At 43.0% G+C, this 15,789-nt stretch overlaps 1 protein-coding gene across 25 annotated transcripts in view; it reads left to right on the forward strand.

Moving 5' to 3' along the window:
• foxp1b (forkhead box P1b) overlaps positions 1 to 15,789 on the forward strand; it is a 157,416-nt gene that overhangs the window by 135,393 nt on the left and 6,234 nt on the right. For all 25 annotated transcript variants that reach the window (XM_071494830.1, XM_071494832.1, XM_071494837.1 and 22 more), the window contains 9 exons: positions 811 to 918; positions 5,318 to 5,405; positions 6,709 to 6,792; positions 10,907 to 11,111; positions 11,312 to 11,388; positions 12,032 to 12,133; positions 13,268 to 13,389; positions 14,247 to 14,316; positions 14,523 to 14,689. In XM_071494830.1, the coding sequence (XP_071350931.1) occupies positions 811 to 918; positions 5,318 to 5,405; positions 6,709 to 6,792; positions 10,907 to 11,111; positions 11,312 to 11,388; positions 12,032 to 12,133; positions 13,268 to 13,389; positions 14,247 to 14,316; positions 14,523 to 14,689 (1,023 nt within the window). The remainder of the gene's footprint in view (positions 1 to 810; positions 919 to 5,317; positions 5,406 to 6,708; positions 6,793 to 10,906; positions 11,112 to 11,311; positions 11,389 to 12,031; positions 12,134 to 13,267; positions 13,390 to 14,246; positions 14,317 to 14,522; positions 14,690 to 15,789) is intronic.

Raw genomic sequence — 15,789 nt, forward strand, 5'->3', positions numbered from 1 at the left:
CCACCAGAAGCACAGGTGGTAGCGATATAGGCCAGTCCCCCAGGCTCTTGTAGCTGAAAGTTGTGTGTCTTGTATAGTGCCTGTGTCCATATGGCTGCCTGTCTCGCTCCCCTCGCAGACACTGCCTCCACACAGGCCGCTTTCTCTCAGCACTGATTGTGGTTAGCTGTGGTTGTGCGCCTCTCGCCATATGGAAGATGTTGTAAAGTTTGTTTTTCAGGGATGTTCCTGCTATTTAGACTGATTGTACGAAGCCACGCGCTACCCATAGATGCATGCTTGTCAGCCCCTGGTGACATGGATTGGTCAGTAGATAAATTGATACCAGACGGGGATGTTTACAGTTTGTGCACGGTGTGAAAGTGCCCCATGCTTTTGGGAGTTTCACGTTGTGGAACAGACTGCTCCAGGTGGACTCTGGGACATGATGCAGCGGGCAGCGACTGGGGGAGCCCCCTTGCAGTCTTGATCAAAGTGAATTGCAACATGGCTCAGTGATACTAAATAATTACATATTGATTTGGTTGTGCTTTTCACCACACGAGTCCCCTCTTTTAAGAGAAGAGCAAGCAGAGTTCACACAGGTGTGCTGACTCCATACAGGCCAAGGCTCAGAGATCAAGTAGAAGTCAACATTTTTTAAGTGGAAGCAAAATATAGTACACACAGGGAGGTGCTAACCATCAATGCCATTGTCCTTGACCCTTTGCCATGTTATGTGGCCACAGGCCTGTAGCTGTGTGTGTTTCAGAAAAGTTGTGATCTTTGTTTCTTGATAACTGTGTCTCTTTGTGTGAATTTCTCTTCCAGATCCACGCTAGACGAGCCTTCCCACCACAGTCACCCTCTCTATGGTCATGGTGTTTGCAAGTGGCCTGGATGTGAGGCAGTATTCGATGATTTCCAGTCATTCCTCAAGTAAGTCAAAGTCGTTGTCAGAGGTGCTTTGTGTGTCCTCATGTTGGTTCGATTACACGTTTTATGACCCCCAGCAACTCAGAGGCACTACAGGTGAAGCTGGTTGTTATCCCTGAGTGTCGCTGCCTGGGTTGGCCCTCTCTTGGCGAGGGTACTGTGGCGGGGTCTCCTTCTGAGAACGGCATGGGCCTCTAATTCCTGTGATAAGTACAGTCCCCATGGTGACGGGGGCCGTTTTTCCCAAACAAACAACGGTAGGATGTTTATCTGTGGCAGACCACACTTAGGGCGCTCTGCATGTTTGCCCTTGTCACTGGACAGGGGTACTGGTGTGTGTGTGTGTGTGTGTGTGTGTGTGTGTGTGTGTGTGTGTGTCTGACTGCTTTGCTCAGCTTTTTCTTTCTTACTATTTTTTTTTATATTTTAGTTTTCCTGCTTTACTTCTTTGACTTTTTTTTTGCTTTAACCTCAGGACTATGTTCAGATTATCCCAGTGTACAGTAGACGAAGACAGCTGCAGCTAAGAGAGCCTCACCTGCTGTGTAGCATCTTTTCAGTGTGAACAGTGTCACAGGTTCGACCCTGTCCGGCCTGACACAGGCCTTTGTTTTGCACCACGATTTCCTGTCTGAGTCAGACCCCTGGTTCACTAATCAAGCCGGTGTGCAGCGCGCTCTAGGTAATCCAACACATAACTTCGCCTTGGTTACGGGGAGGATGAAAACATCTGCGTCGTGGCAGCAGATCAATGGCTCACTGTCACCCCAGATTAGTCGCACTTTAAACAAGATATGACACAATTCCATTATCCTAAAACAAGCACTCAGCAAACACATGGTTTCCTCACAAGGTGCTGCAGAGGGGACGCCTCACAGGCTGCTGAAAGTTTTGACTGTCTTTGTCAACATTTTGAATCTTCTTTTGATCATTTATATAAATCCACTCTGAGCACAGGTTGCATTTGAAAAGCTTATGATACTAGATTGTACGGTGGAGGATCTGTTTAGGATGAAAAAAGAGGCAGTGACTTATTTTATTTTTGATTTAATAAACATCCTGTTGAGAGTCAGTTATTAACCCACATATTTCACATACACACACATGTAGACATACATATTTAAGCTTTGGGAGTGACCCTTTAAATCCATCACTATTTATTGTATTCTGACATTGCCTCACCCTTTGTTTATAGAAGAGAGGGGAATTAAATTCAGCGCGCCTGGTAGAGCTCTGCCTGAAAAAGTCTCCAAGTGCACTCTGCTATGTTTTTACAAGTGTTTTTATCATGGCAACATCTTGTTTACTTTAGTTGCCTGCTCAAACTGCTTGGAACATGTTAAGAAAACATTTGGGGAGAGTCTCCACAAAGCTGCCTTTGTTTAACAGCAGGCAAGACTGCAAGCAGCTCACCAAGGTGTTAACTCTCAAACCCTTAAGCACTTCCACATGAAACCCAGCAACTGATACCACAGGCCTCCAAAAAGAATCAAAAATAAAAACAAAGAGTACATCAGACATTATAAAGCTCTTACAAAAGTCTCCTAAGGTTTGAAGAAATGTTGAAAATATAAGTGTGTGTTTGTATGTGTGCGCGTGTGTGTGTGTGTGTGTGTGTGTGTGTGTGTGTGTGTGTGTGTGTGTGTGTGTGTGTGTGTGTGTGTGTGTGTGTGTGTGTGTCAGTTGAATGTGTAGTCAGCAGAACACAGTGTACTGTGTACCAGAGAGAAAGAAAGGTGAGGAGGACTCTAACGTCAACCAGATTTCAGCTCCACATGCCAACAGTAACAACTAACACGGGACTGAAATGTTGTTTTAAACTGTGTGTGTATTTATTCTATCTTTTAAAGAAAACATTACATACCTAGGCACACTATCTCGACAAATACAAAGCACCAAATCCCTGTTCCTGTTTTCGGGATCGGTGCACAGAAGGGTGTGGTTGGGTTCATAGCAGAGCCTGGTTTTTTTGCGGGGGTCAGGACCCCTCTCATCAGTGTCCAGTCAGAGGTCAGAGTCAGTGAAACACTGCAGTGCCCTCTAGTGCTGCACTGTCTGTCTGCTGAGGCCACAAAAACCTCTCTCACACCCCCAGACCATGTAGTCATTTGTTTGTAAGGTATGCAGCCCTGTACCATTGCAAACACACATGCACACACAAATAAGCCAAACACAAAATAATGTAAAAAAAAAAAATACAAAAATAAAAAAATCCCTTAAATATGTAATAAATGTAGAAATAAAAGTCATCACTATTTTTTTAAACATCAATTTGCAAAGCATTTTAAATGTAAATACGACTGTAAAGATGTGTGCATTTAATTTGAAATTCCACCAAGGAGTCAAGAAGATAAACCTTGCTTAGAGACAGCCTTAAGCTCTGGGTTCAGTCTATATAATTAGAAATTGTAAAGAAAAGAAAAAAAAAGACAGTTGGCAAACTAACTGATATGCAAAAAGCCTACTGTTACAGGAATGTCTGTTTAACTTGTTTTATTGTGGCAATTTACATTAGGGGCAGTCATCCTGCCAGAGAGCTTTTAAAAGCGGCTTCAATTGAAGTCCAGAAAGTGACACATGCCAACGTTCATAGTCTCTCTCGATGTCAATTCCCCCGTATCCCCTGCTCCCGTGTCCAGACACTCCTCTCAAGGCTGCATTAGGGCCATTTGAATATTTCATTTCCTATTAATTATGCACTGTGACTCTCCATGTCATTAGAAGAAATAAAGTGGAATGTAACAAAGGATGAAAAGAAGCAGGGCACATGTCTCCTATGAACAGAGAAATTCCAAAGCTGCTCACGTAGGCCACCCTTCATTGAAAATTCAGTCTGTGCCAGTTAAATTGAAGCTGAAACGTCTTTACCTATTATTTTCTTCTTTCAAATTTAGTAAGATGTCCTGAAATGTTTACCAGTTTCATTTTCTGAGCTACTTAATTAAATGGGCATTTATTTGACTCAAGCAAATGGAAAGCCCAGAGAAGTCTGAATTGATTTCAGCAGAGGGAGGTTATTGCCCACGCTTTCTTTAAATATGCCTTTTTAATTTCTTTTTTGCCACAATAATTAACATCTAAGGGCTGAATATATATCACAGTCATTTTGAAAAATGTATTATCAAAACGCAAAAGGAAGACCTGCAGGTGGGAAGAGACCACGCTCCCCATAAAGATTTAAATCGTTCACCTCAAGGTTGAAAACGCCGCGGCTGAAGAGAAACCTTCACCATTTCAAGCAGAGAACTATCAATTTTCCTTCCCCCCTCACATGTGTCTGTTTTCTGAGTGTATGTGTGGTGTTTAATGCACAAATGTGTTGTCTGTACATAAAACAGTGGCGTCAAATTTATTGGGCCATCATAACGCCACAGCACTGCCACTGCGCCTTCACAGGTTGACTCTGGCTATTTTTGATTTGCAGTAAATGACAGAAAAAGTACATTTGAAAAGGCAGACGCGTTACACACCTCTCCGCCGCCGTCTGCCGGCGCCAGCCTGGTGACAGTGACCTACATGGTCACCGAAGATGTGATATAATTTATGATATATATAATATATTGGATCCATTAGCGAGCATAATGAAGTAGTGAAATGAAAGGGTATTTGTGAAATCAGTTCAAACATCCTGCTCGGATTATGATTAAATGATTAATGAAATGCCCCTGCATAAGCATTTTCAAACAGTAATTCATGCGGCGGCTGATAAAATTCCTCCAATCATATTTCCTTCACTCGTGAACCTTATCTCCACCATTTTATATAAATCACGGGAAAAAAAACCCTGCCTGCTCTCGGCAAGCTACTTATTTAGATTGGTTATAAATGTACAGGAAAAGAGAACATCTTCCTAGTATAAAATAATCACGCATAATTATATCCATAATTCAAGTTTGTGACAGATCCCATCTCCTCGTCCTGTTGTCCTCTGCTTTTGGCTTCATGACTTTAATTTGAACGACAAAATTAAGAAAAAAAAAAAAAAACAACCAGAAAGGACAAATTCAACCTGAAGAAAATGACATCAGGAGCTGCTGCATAATTTAGCAAAGGAGTCCAACCTGAAATTGTTGAAGGATTATCTGTGAGCTGGAGTTGAAGCAGACATGACTGCCATGAAATATTGAGTGTCATTCTCATATGTTAAAAGAAGTATTTCTTCTGGTTCTGCAGCCATGTATGTGTAATCTTTGCAACACGCTGTTTGTTTTATGTTGAAGCTCTGCATAATATTTAACCAAACACCACCACATAGTCTCTGTGCATTGTGCCTCAATTACCAGGTTGCGTCATTAAAACCGGACATCACAAGACTTTTTGTTTCTGACATCTAAAAGGCTGCAGACGGTCAACGTGAAATTGACATCAGTTTTTCATGTGTTCTCTGTTTTCTGTTTCGCAGGCATCTTAACAATGAGCACGCCCTGGATGACAGGAGCACGGCCCAGTGTCGGGTGCAAATGCAGGTCGTACAACAGCTGGAGCTGCAGGTATTGTCTCGCCGTTTGTTTTGGCCCAAATATTTATGTGTCGTCTTTTCCTGACGCTTCCTCAGTGTCTGCCTGAACCCCTCCCTGTCCGTCTGATATCAACCATGGGGTCACTCGTGGATTGTGGGGAGGGGGGGGGGGCAGGAAAATGAAATAATTTTGTACATTTGCAAGTAACCAGTCATTAAAAATGTGTTATGTATGCAGCCAGGAAAAGATATATGAAGGACCCGGGGCTAAGTAGGGAAGATAATTACATTTTGAATTTTACTGGGTTTTAAAGTTATTTATGACTTTTAACTGTTTGGCACCAACAATAAAACACCCGGTGAAATGAAAAGACTGGGCAGCAGTAGTGTGAAGAGATGCTCAGTGTTGAGTGAGTTAAAGGAACAGGAAGGTTATTGGAGCTCGCTACAGAAAATTGTTGATGCAGTAATCAATGGTTTTATTACTTTGTCCCTTACGATTGGTCTTGAATGGTCTTTTTCTGTGAGAAATGCATGTGTGCATTAAGAATGCACTTATGGAAAAAAGGTTCACTGTCATTCCATTAGGGAGGCTTTATAATGGCCACTGAGTCATATGTGTGTGTCTGTAATGGTGAACATCAAAACTATGCTAACGTAAGAGTGCACTTATTTATTAGAACAACAGAGGAAAGTAAATCCAACCATTTCATTAAACTGTATTTTTATTAATTAGTGGCTGCTACAGTTGCAAAGCAAATACAGCGAGGATGGAATGTAATGTATTCCAGATTTCATGCAATATTCACTTGTGTTTAGCCACATAATAGCCAAAAATGACTGATAATGGCTATAGAACAGTTGTGGTTTACACAAGGTTAACCTTAAACAATGAAAGTTCAGTTTCTTAAACATTACACCATACCAACGTCCTGTTATTTCCTCTCTGCTGGTGTATTATCCAGAGGGATAGAGTGAAGGTTTATCAGAGACAGACTTCCTCTGCATGCAGCCTATCACCATAATTCAAGCTGGCAGCTAACACAGCGCTGAGTTTCAGACAGGTAGAAGGGGCCTGGGCTTGTTATTGGCAATGAGACGCACTAGACTTTAACCTTGGATTGGAGACAGTAGTTAGATTGTCTTGAAGTGCCAAGGCGTTAACAGAAGCATTTTAAAGACAAATAATTAGACGGACGATTTGTTCAAACACACTCATTGTGAGAGATGCCTTCACCACAGGGGGATGTATGGAATTAATAAAAATACAGATAAAGATTTTCTTTTTCCTTTTGTTCATAAAAAATGTAACATGTTCTTTTTCCTCATTACAGCTAGCGAAAGACAAAGAGCGTCTGCAAGCTATGATGACGCACCTTCATGTCAAGTCCACGGAGCCCAAAGCCACCCCACGGCCGGTGAGCAGAAACCCTGTCATACGTCTCTCTCTTGTCCCTCCCCCATCCTTTTGTTTGTCTTAATTGGCACACATGTATTCATTAATCCCGTCCTCCATCTTCTTATTTATCTGCTAAATAAAAACAGCTGTTCTCTTGAGTGAGGCAGTAAATATTGTTTGGACCACATCTGCTGACATCCGAGATTCAATTTAGTGTCTGTGATGAACTGGATGCACACTCTGTAACAGCTTCAGAGAGGCAGCGCCTGCTTGGGCAGAGAGAAAAGATGAGAAGGCAGTGGAAAATAGAAATAATAATAATAAAAGATAACAGATATTATAGTTTCTAAATAGATACGATATGATTTTTAGTGCTTTTAAAAGCAAAGTGACAAAGTACTTTCCTGCCAGATAACATCAAATTTAAAAAGAAACATTTATTAAACGTCAAGCAAATGCTTATGTTGAATAATCAGAAAAGAAGAAAAAAATATTGTTAAAATAAAACAATACTACAAATGCTGAACAGCATATATTATTGATTGATTAATATGTAGATATAAGATATTGCTGAGTGATGTTGCTTACTGATATCAGAGAGTGTCATTCCAAAATGTAAGTGGCAGTGGCACCTGCTGATTTAGATTTTAATATTGATTTTGTATGAGAACAGATGCTTCCCTGGGGACATTTCAGCCCTCGTTTGATCAGTTACCATCAGTGATCTGTCCTTTAAAAGCAATTGTTAAATCAGATCTGAACAGAATCTTGAAGTCAAAATAAAAATAAAAATCTCAACAGGATTTTTTAGTTCAAGTTTTTCAGTCTTAACTTAAATGTTATTTGAATTGAGTTTGGCATGGGAGTGAGATTGCACTGTTAGTGTTGTTGGACTGTGAACAAAGCACAAATGCCCGGAGAATATTCAGTCTACTGGTGATTCACCAAAACCTACTGGAGGTTTACAACTGAAATCTTTAATAAATGTAACAGCAAATCTATTTATTATCTTCATGACACATTTCAAGCATCATGCTTATCACTCTTAATATATGCCATGCTATAAAGCCCACTGCCTAATCCCTTTCCTATAGGGGCAAGGGCTTAACATATGGCATTTAAGTGTCTGCGCTATTTTGTCTTGTTTAAGAAGGGGCCTCACGACCATATTTCAGTCTGTATGACAGTTCATTCAGAGAGCCAAATGTGTAAAGATCATTTCACTGCAGGGTGTGAATATGAAATCACGCACACAGGCACACAATATACATGCAGGCGTCCTGTCACTGAACACCCTGTGCAGCTTGGATCATTTATTTACACTCAGAGAGGTGGCTATTGACGTGCGGAGGCTGCGTGTGCGCTCCACAGCCAGCCAGTCAACATAAAGCGCCTGGAGATGTTGAACGACAATAGGCTGTCTGTTAAAGCCGTGCCTGTGTCACACACACTGATTGTGTAGATTAGAGTGCAAAACGAGGGCTCTGACACAGGGACATTTGTATATGAAAAGTGGTAGGGGCGGCAGATAGCATCTTGAGTTCGCTCTCCTCTCTCTCCCCGGGGCCTGTGAGAATGGCTGTGTCAGAGCTCAGCGTTAAGACTCTCAAGGGGGCAAGCTGGGATTTTTATTCAAATAAATAGACTCCCATTCTCCAGCGCTGCTTTTCCTGCTGGGAGCTGCTATGAAATGCTATGATAAATATGTCTGGCTTCGGCTGGGTGAGTGGTTGCCTTACACAGGTCAGGGTCAGTGGCCCCTCTCAGGCTTTAGTAAGATTGCAGCATCAGACGTGGCCACCGGAAAACAAAAAAAAAAAAAACAACCCTCCTCTGAGTAGATGCTGAAAGTATTCTCAGAGCTGACTGCAGATAGAGTCATTCTGAAGTAACAATTGTGTTCTTGCAGTAATTGCTAGTTCTGTTTTTCTGCTGTTCTGTGCTGTTGCATATAATAAAAGCATGTTTAAGTAGCCGGCTGTCATAGCAGAGTAGCTCAGACAAGTTTGCTGGTTTACATTTAGTTATAATTAAAGACAAACAAACTGATACTGTGCATGCACAACGTCAAATGAATAGGATTCGTTTTATAATTCTGAGGTGGATGGGGGCGGGGGGAGAGAGATCAAAACAAAATGTGCCACATTAGCAGTGCGTGTCTCTGTGTGTGTGTGTTTGTGTTTGCCTGTGTGTGTGTGGGTGGGTGTCTGCACTCGGTGTCACTAAGCATTCTTGTCAGAAATCTGACCTTTTACGCCATACATAATTAAGGAGGGACTTTTTGTTTATTTTCTTTAGCAGCTTGCCGAGTCAAAGCCAGTATAATTAGATCACCAATTACCATTTAATTAATTTCAGTCTGAAGTCTCATTTTGTCTAGGCACTGGAGTGAGCCCAAATGGTGAGGCAAACAAAGGCAAGGCTATTACCAGCCTGTCTGGCCTATTGTTGAAGCCTCTCTGTGTTTATGGCCAGGGAATATGGATGAAACATGAAACAAAGCCTGCTAATCCACAGGAAGAGGAGTCAACACCGCAGCCCCATTCTATTGATAGCATTGTGTCAGAAACACGCAAACCCAAGTGTGATTTATTTTGTTCATGATTTAGAATAACACGTCTTCTGCTGCTACTGTTGGTGAGGATGTAGTGTGCATTTGTGCATCCCAGCAATAATCCAAATTATTTGGGCAGACTCGGCCAAAATGGCAGAGTTCAGCCTCCAAGACATAAATAGACATTGTTAGGACTTGGACACATGTCTGTTAAAATGGGAGAGTCAGAAAAAACAAAGCAGATTTGCAGGTTGCAGCTTGATAATTAGTAAATGTCTCTTTGTTATAAAATAAAAATATGTATAAAATGAAATAAAATAAAACCAAACAAAAAAACATTGTTATGACAGCGCTCAGTTCTTAGATTTCTTTATTATACCTGTTGGTGATGAGTGGTGATATGGTGGTTCTGCATTTTTGTGTAGAGTCAGATGTTAAAAACCGACATCACCTTCCCACCGTTATCAACAGATATTACACATCTGATCCCTCGTAACCAACAACTGATGTCACCGATGAGACACGTCCTCCCCCTCTCCAGCTCTTTATTTCTCTTTCTGTGTTTTTTTTCCTTTTTCTTTTTCTCACAGTCTGAAGTCATGTTTAATTTGGAAACTGGCCTCCTTCGGCAAATTAGCAATTAGAACAATTTTGTGGGAATATGTATATGTGTCATTAGTTTTCCTGCCAATTAATAGCTAGAGCAGGGGGTCAGGCTAGAATTTTCCACTTGACTGCTGCTTCAGTACGGAGGCTTGGCACTTGGCTCGGAGCCGCCACAGCTGCTGGAAGCCATGCTATACCTTTGGAGCACTTGCCATAATTAGTTTACCTTGTAGCCATTATTACTTAAATCCCTCCTTCTCCTTAGCCCACCCATCCCATCCACACAGGCAGGCCTCCGTGGTGAAACCAAATATTCTCTGCAGAAGGCTGTCCATGAAAATGCCATCTTTACTGTGGCCATCATGGCCTGGATGATGGAGGTCAGTCAGATACAGTAGTTAATCATCAGATCACCTCTGTAAGCAGCTCCTAATTAGAGTCCTCATTATAAAATTTCAGCTTGTAATTAGCCCAGATTGGCTTCCTCCTCTGGCTGCCTTATTAGCAGGGCTGCTCAGCGGTAGGTGAGAATCACACTGTCATTTTTCAGAGCTGTTCGGTCCGCCCATCTTCCCTTCAATACTCAGCCCTCACCGGTTACCATGCTGTAGCCCCACAGTGGGGGGATGAGGTGTGTGGGGTGGGGGGGTGTTGTCCAAACAGGACAAAAGATTAAACAAAGGCGGCGAAACAGAAAGCTGGGGATGGGCCTGACACGGCAGCAAGAGAGAAGGAGGGAGGGGAGAGCAGAGTGTGAAGAATGGAAGAGGTGGAGAGAGGGAGAGTGGGGCTCCAGGGTTGTTTTCCAAACATTTAGCAAACGTTCATGGATCATCTCAGGTCCCACCTGCAATTAGAGAGGAGATATGCATAGTCAATGAGGTGTCTGAGACACAGGGGTAATTAGCGGACTAACTGAGCTCCTGTCTGTCTGTGTTTCTCTGTTTGGCCTGGTCGGACTTCCTCTCCTCAGCTCAACCTGGTGTCCAACGTCACATTGTCTAAGTCGGCCCCAGAAGCCTCTCCTCCTCTGAGCCTGCCCCAGACCCCCACCACACCGACAGCACCGCTCACACCCCTATCCCAGACCCACTCCGTCATCACAGCCAACAGCCTCCACAGTGTGGGCCCCATGCGACGGCGCTACTCGGAAAAATACAACATGCCCATCTCTCCAGGTACTGCAGGATGTACACACCCAGTCACACTCATCTGTCCTGCATAATAACCTCCTAACCACACACACAGCATCTGTATATACACGCACAACCGTGTAATCATGCTATAATTTGTGTAATCAGCTTCTAATTCGACTTTACTGTCGACACCTGATCATTTTATTCCATTGTGACACAGTTTGTGTTTGTTCCCTGTGCAGATATCAGTCAGAACAAAGAGTTTTACATGAATGCAGATGTTAGACCGCCGTTCACGTACGCCTCACTAATAAGACAGGTAAGGACTCTCCTTGAGCTTTTAATCTATTTGATTTTGAAAGTAGTAGGCAGAGAAACAGCAGCTGTACATTCTGCTATTCAGAAGGTCACAAACTACTTTTTGTCTGACTTCTTTCTCTCTTCGCTTCTTGTTAAATTTTTGAACACAATTTAAACGGAGGAGCAGATTAACCGTCTTCAAATGAGTGCAAGAATGCGTACGGGATTCAAAAAACAGCCACATATGACAATTGCATTTGATTAAGCATTTCAGTGGCTGTGATTATTACCAAATTCATTTCACACAACAGTAGGGATGAACCTGTTTTAAGATGGCCAGTCAATTATCGCTCGGCCGTAGTAATCTGGGATCTCAGGAATTAATCTGAGCCAGCCATAATTGCTGCCCTGTAATCTGCCTGAGAAATGTTTTCGCTTGCCCTTCATTTACACCCTCAAAAGGCAATGTATTCAAATCTGCCATTTTGAATAGAAAGTGCAGAAGACCTCTATAAACACTTTCTACACAGACGGTTTCTTAGCTGTTGTCTGTGTTCTCCTCAAGAGAACACACAAACCTGCATGCCTCTGGTGAATTATTGATCATTCTGTGAAGGGAGCAAAATTGTAAATGTTTGTTTCTGTCACTGTTCCTCATCCAGGCAATCCTCGAATCTCCAGAAAAGCAGCTAACACTAAACGAAATCTACAACTGGTTCACACGAATGTTTGCATATTTTAGGCGCAACGCAGCGACGTGGAAGGTAATTCTGCTGTTCCCCCTGACGCTTTCAAACCACTACCAGAGAAGAAGGAGACATTGTGTTGATGTTAGGGAGAATTAAATGATAGCCAGGCATAATACCTTCAGAAATGAACCTTTACACAAATACATAACAATCCCCCACTTATTCTGTCCAAATGAACCACCCGTTAAACAAACACATGAACCACACAGAGAAACCAAGCAGAGGAATATGTGCATTCTTGTAAAACAGAAAAAGAAAGAAAGAGAAAGGGTGGGTGGCATTAGTTTAACATAGCAGTGCTCTGCCAGTGACTCCTGGCTGAGTCCCTCACACTCACTTCAGAAGGGAACACTCTGTTTTCTACCAGGCCACAAACACACACACACACACACACACACACACATACACACACACACACACACACACACATGAAATAAAAACAAAACATTAGCCTGAAAAACAGAAATGACTGGAGTCAGAGAAAGTGAGATTTTAATGGGAATGATGGTGATGAAAGTCCCCCTAAGTCTTAGCTGATCTGTGAGATGAGACACACACACACACACACACACACACACACACACAAACACACATGCACACCACCCTGCTCCACCCCCATCAGCTCCCACACTTACTGACAGCCCTTCCATAGGGGCACATTGATGTTATAAACACTGGATTCCACAACTCTCTTTCCACACACACACGCACACACGCACGCACACTTACTATATAGCTCCTGGAATAACAACAGGTTCAACAACCTAAATGAACTGGACTTGAAGTTGTAGTATTTCTTCTTTCTCACTTAGTGAAGGAGGAGCCAACTCAAAATGACCAGTTCAATAAAATAAGGAGGTTTTAACCTCTCACACTGAAAAGGCAGTTTTGTGAATGATAAGACAGAAGAATGTCACTAACTCTATTGCCATGGAGACCAATGAATATTTATGTGTTGTTTAGGTCATTTGAAACTCAAGGACCATTTACTGCCAATAACATTCTGGTTTATTTATTGTTTTCATTCAGGTTTCATCCAGTGCCTGTCAAAATATTTCTTCTTTGAAATGAAATTCTTCCCAAGCAGACATGTTTACTGTACTGATAGCAACCTTGTTTTTTCTCTCTCTGTCTTTACACCAACTGCAGAATGCAGTCCGGCATAATCTTAGTCTTCACAAGTGTTTTGTGCGAGTAGAAAACGTAAAAGGGGCTGTGTGGACAGTCGACGAAATAGAGTTCCAAAAGAGACGGCCTCAAAAGATCAGTGGGTAGGTGCGGCCTTTTTGAGCCTCAACTAGCGTCTGTCTCGCCGTTGAGTGATGGGAAGAGGCTGCTGCTGCTACATCTCATTGTCTGTCTGCCATAACGTCCAAAGTCCCTGCTTGCTTTGGCGTGCCCCCCCTTCATGCTTTCAGAAGCCTTTTGGTGATGCCTCATAACCCACAATGGCTTATTCTCATTTTGATCCTCACCCTCTCCCCTCGTCTGTCTGTCGTCTGTCTGTCTGTATCCGTGTCCGTCCTCTGTCTGTCTGTCCTGTCGATCACTGCATCTGCATCTGGCTTCCCCCTCCCCCCGCTGGTTTGCTTTCCCAGGGTGCCATTCGCACCAACCTTTCCCTGCATAAGTGCTTTGTGAGAGTAGAGGATGAGTTTGGGTCCTTTTGGACTGTTGATGATGAGGAGTTTAAGCGCGGCCGCCACATACAGCGAGGCCGCCCTCGGAAATACGCCACTGATGAGAACTTTGATGAGCTGCTCGTACAGTAAGCACTTCCGCCTGCCCTGCAAACCCCAGAGGCCCCCTAGCCCCACCTGCATGCTCCCCACCAGTGTTGCCCTCATGCTTTTTGTGTTTAGCTTGCCATCCATCATGCTTTCACAAGATCTGCCTCCATCAGCTTAGTCCTTCTGCGCATGAAAGTGGTGATAGTTGTGTGGTATTGTCAAGTGATTGAACATCTCAGAACTATTGCCTTAATCTCCACATTACTACACCAGTAAATGTATTTAGTTCTTATACAAAGTGCATTGATTTCTTTTTATGAAATAAGATACTGTAGCTGAGGAATGAATGTTAGGTGAGACATGAGTCTGTGGTTGTAATTAAATTTTTCTGTTTGCAGAAGTCCAGCCTTAGTGAAGAACATTCAGACCAGCTTGGGCTATGGTCCGACCCTCTCTGCTGCCTTCCAGGTAAAAATAAAGGGTGACTTCATCTATTAGCTGTCTCCCTCCCAACTTCGAAAGAAAAAAAAAAAAGTCTCAGTCCGTCTCATGTGCCCGGTCACCCAGTTTCTGTTTTTAAGGGGATGTTCTGGTAAAAAGAGTGATGGGCAACTGAGAAAGTGCTGACAACTCTCTTCCGTTTCACATTTAATGCTTCGGGCTTCGCTTTTCAGGCTTCAATGGCAGAAAACAACATACCTCTATACACTACTGCTTCCATTGGAAGTCCCACCCTCAACTCCCTGGCCAACGCCATCCGTGAGGAGATGAATGGAGCAATGGACCATGGAAACAGCAACGGCAGTGACAGCAGCCCAGGACGCTCACCCCTGCCAGCTATGTGAGTGGCACACATGCTTTCTATCTCCAACACAGTGTGTGTAAGAGAAGAGAATAAAGGGAAAGAGTTTCAGCTCCACTGAGACAGTAACACTCTAAATAGATGTAGACAGCGCCCACCCAAAATGCACTAAAATTACCTAATCCATGGCATCAGATGAAAAAGAAACAATGCCAGAGAGGACAATAAATAAAATGAAGAGGGATGATATTGGAGTGGTGCGTGGGGTCATGGCCAGAGCTGTGGCTGGCCTCCCTGCAGAAAAGGAAACTCCACCTTTGCAAAGCTTCCATCATCAGACCGGAGCCCCTCTGTTGTTTTAACAGCGAGTTTATGAACTCTCCTTTATGTGTCCTGCTGTCTGTCTCAGTCTCGCCATAATCAGCATTCCAATTTGTTAAAATATTTATAAAATGCCAGAACGCAGAGTGACAGAGCTGCTGGCTCCGACATGGTGCAACATGAGCTGCAACACATTCAGAAACGCCTCTGAGCCGCTCAAAGAAAAACAACACAAAAGCATAATTAGTCTGGAGGACATCATCCAAGATTCTCATGTAGGAAAGTTGCGGTCGGCCTGGAAACCGCAGCTCCCCGTTCACTTGTTGTATAGGAGTGTCTGCTAAGTTGTTTGAAGCCTAAAATAATACGGCACACACTGCATCGTTTCCAGATGTGGGGGCAGACCACCGATGTGCAGCACGGGTAGACTCAGGGATGGCCTCCTGAAATGTCTGAGCTTGGGGGAAATTCTGCCTGAAAACAAAAAAAAAGGTGCAGTAATGAGCTCCTGGCCAAATGGAGGAAAGTGCCATCCCTAATCACTGTGAACATAGCTCTGAGCATGGCTGTGGAACAGGAAAGGCAGAGACAGGATGGGTGTGCTGGCCTGAAGGCAGCCTGCTTCTCCCTCTGCCCCTCTGCTTCTATCTTTAGGCTGATAGAGCTCGGTAATTCATTCTCCATAATTATGTCTATAAGCTTTATGCAAGTGCAAAATGAGTTAAAACTGTTTTCCTTTGCTTTTAAAGAACTTTATTCTCTTATTAACAAAACATACTCACTGTTTCAGGCCTTCGGATTGAGCATTAAACGTTATA

This window comes from Trachinotus anak, unplaced genomic scaffold, assembly GCF_046630095.1.
Source record: "Trachinotus anak isolate AG129_WGS33_773 ecotype Australia unplaced genomic scaffold, CSIRO_AGI_Tana_v1 ptg000013l, whole genome shotgun sequence".
In the NCBI taxonomy this organism is placed as follows: Eukaryota; Metazoa; Chordata; class Actinopteri; order Carangiformes; family Carangidae; genus Trachinotus; species Trachinotus anak.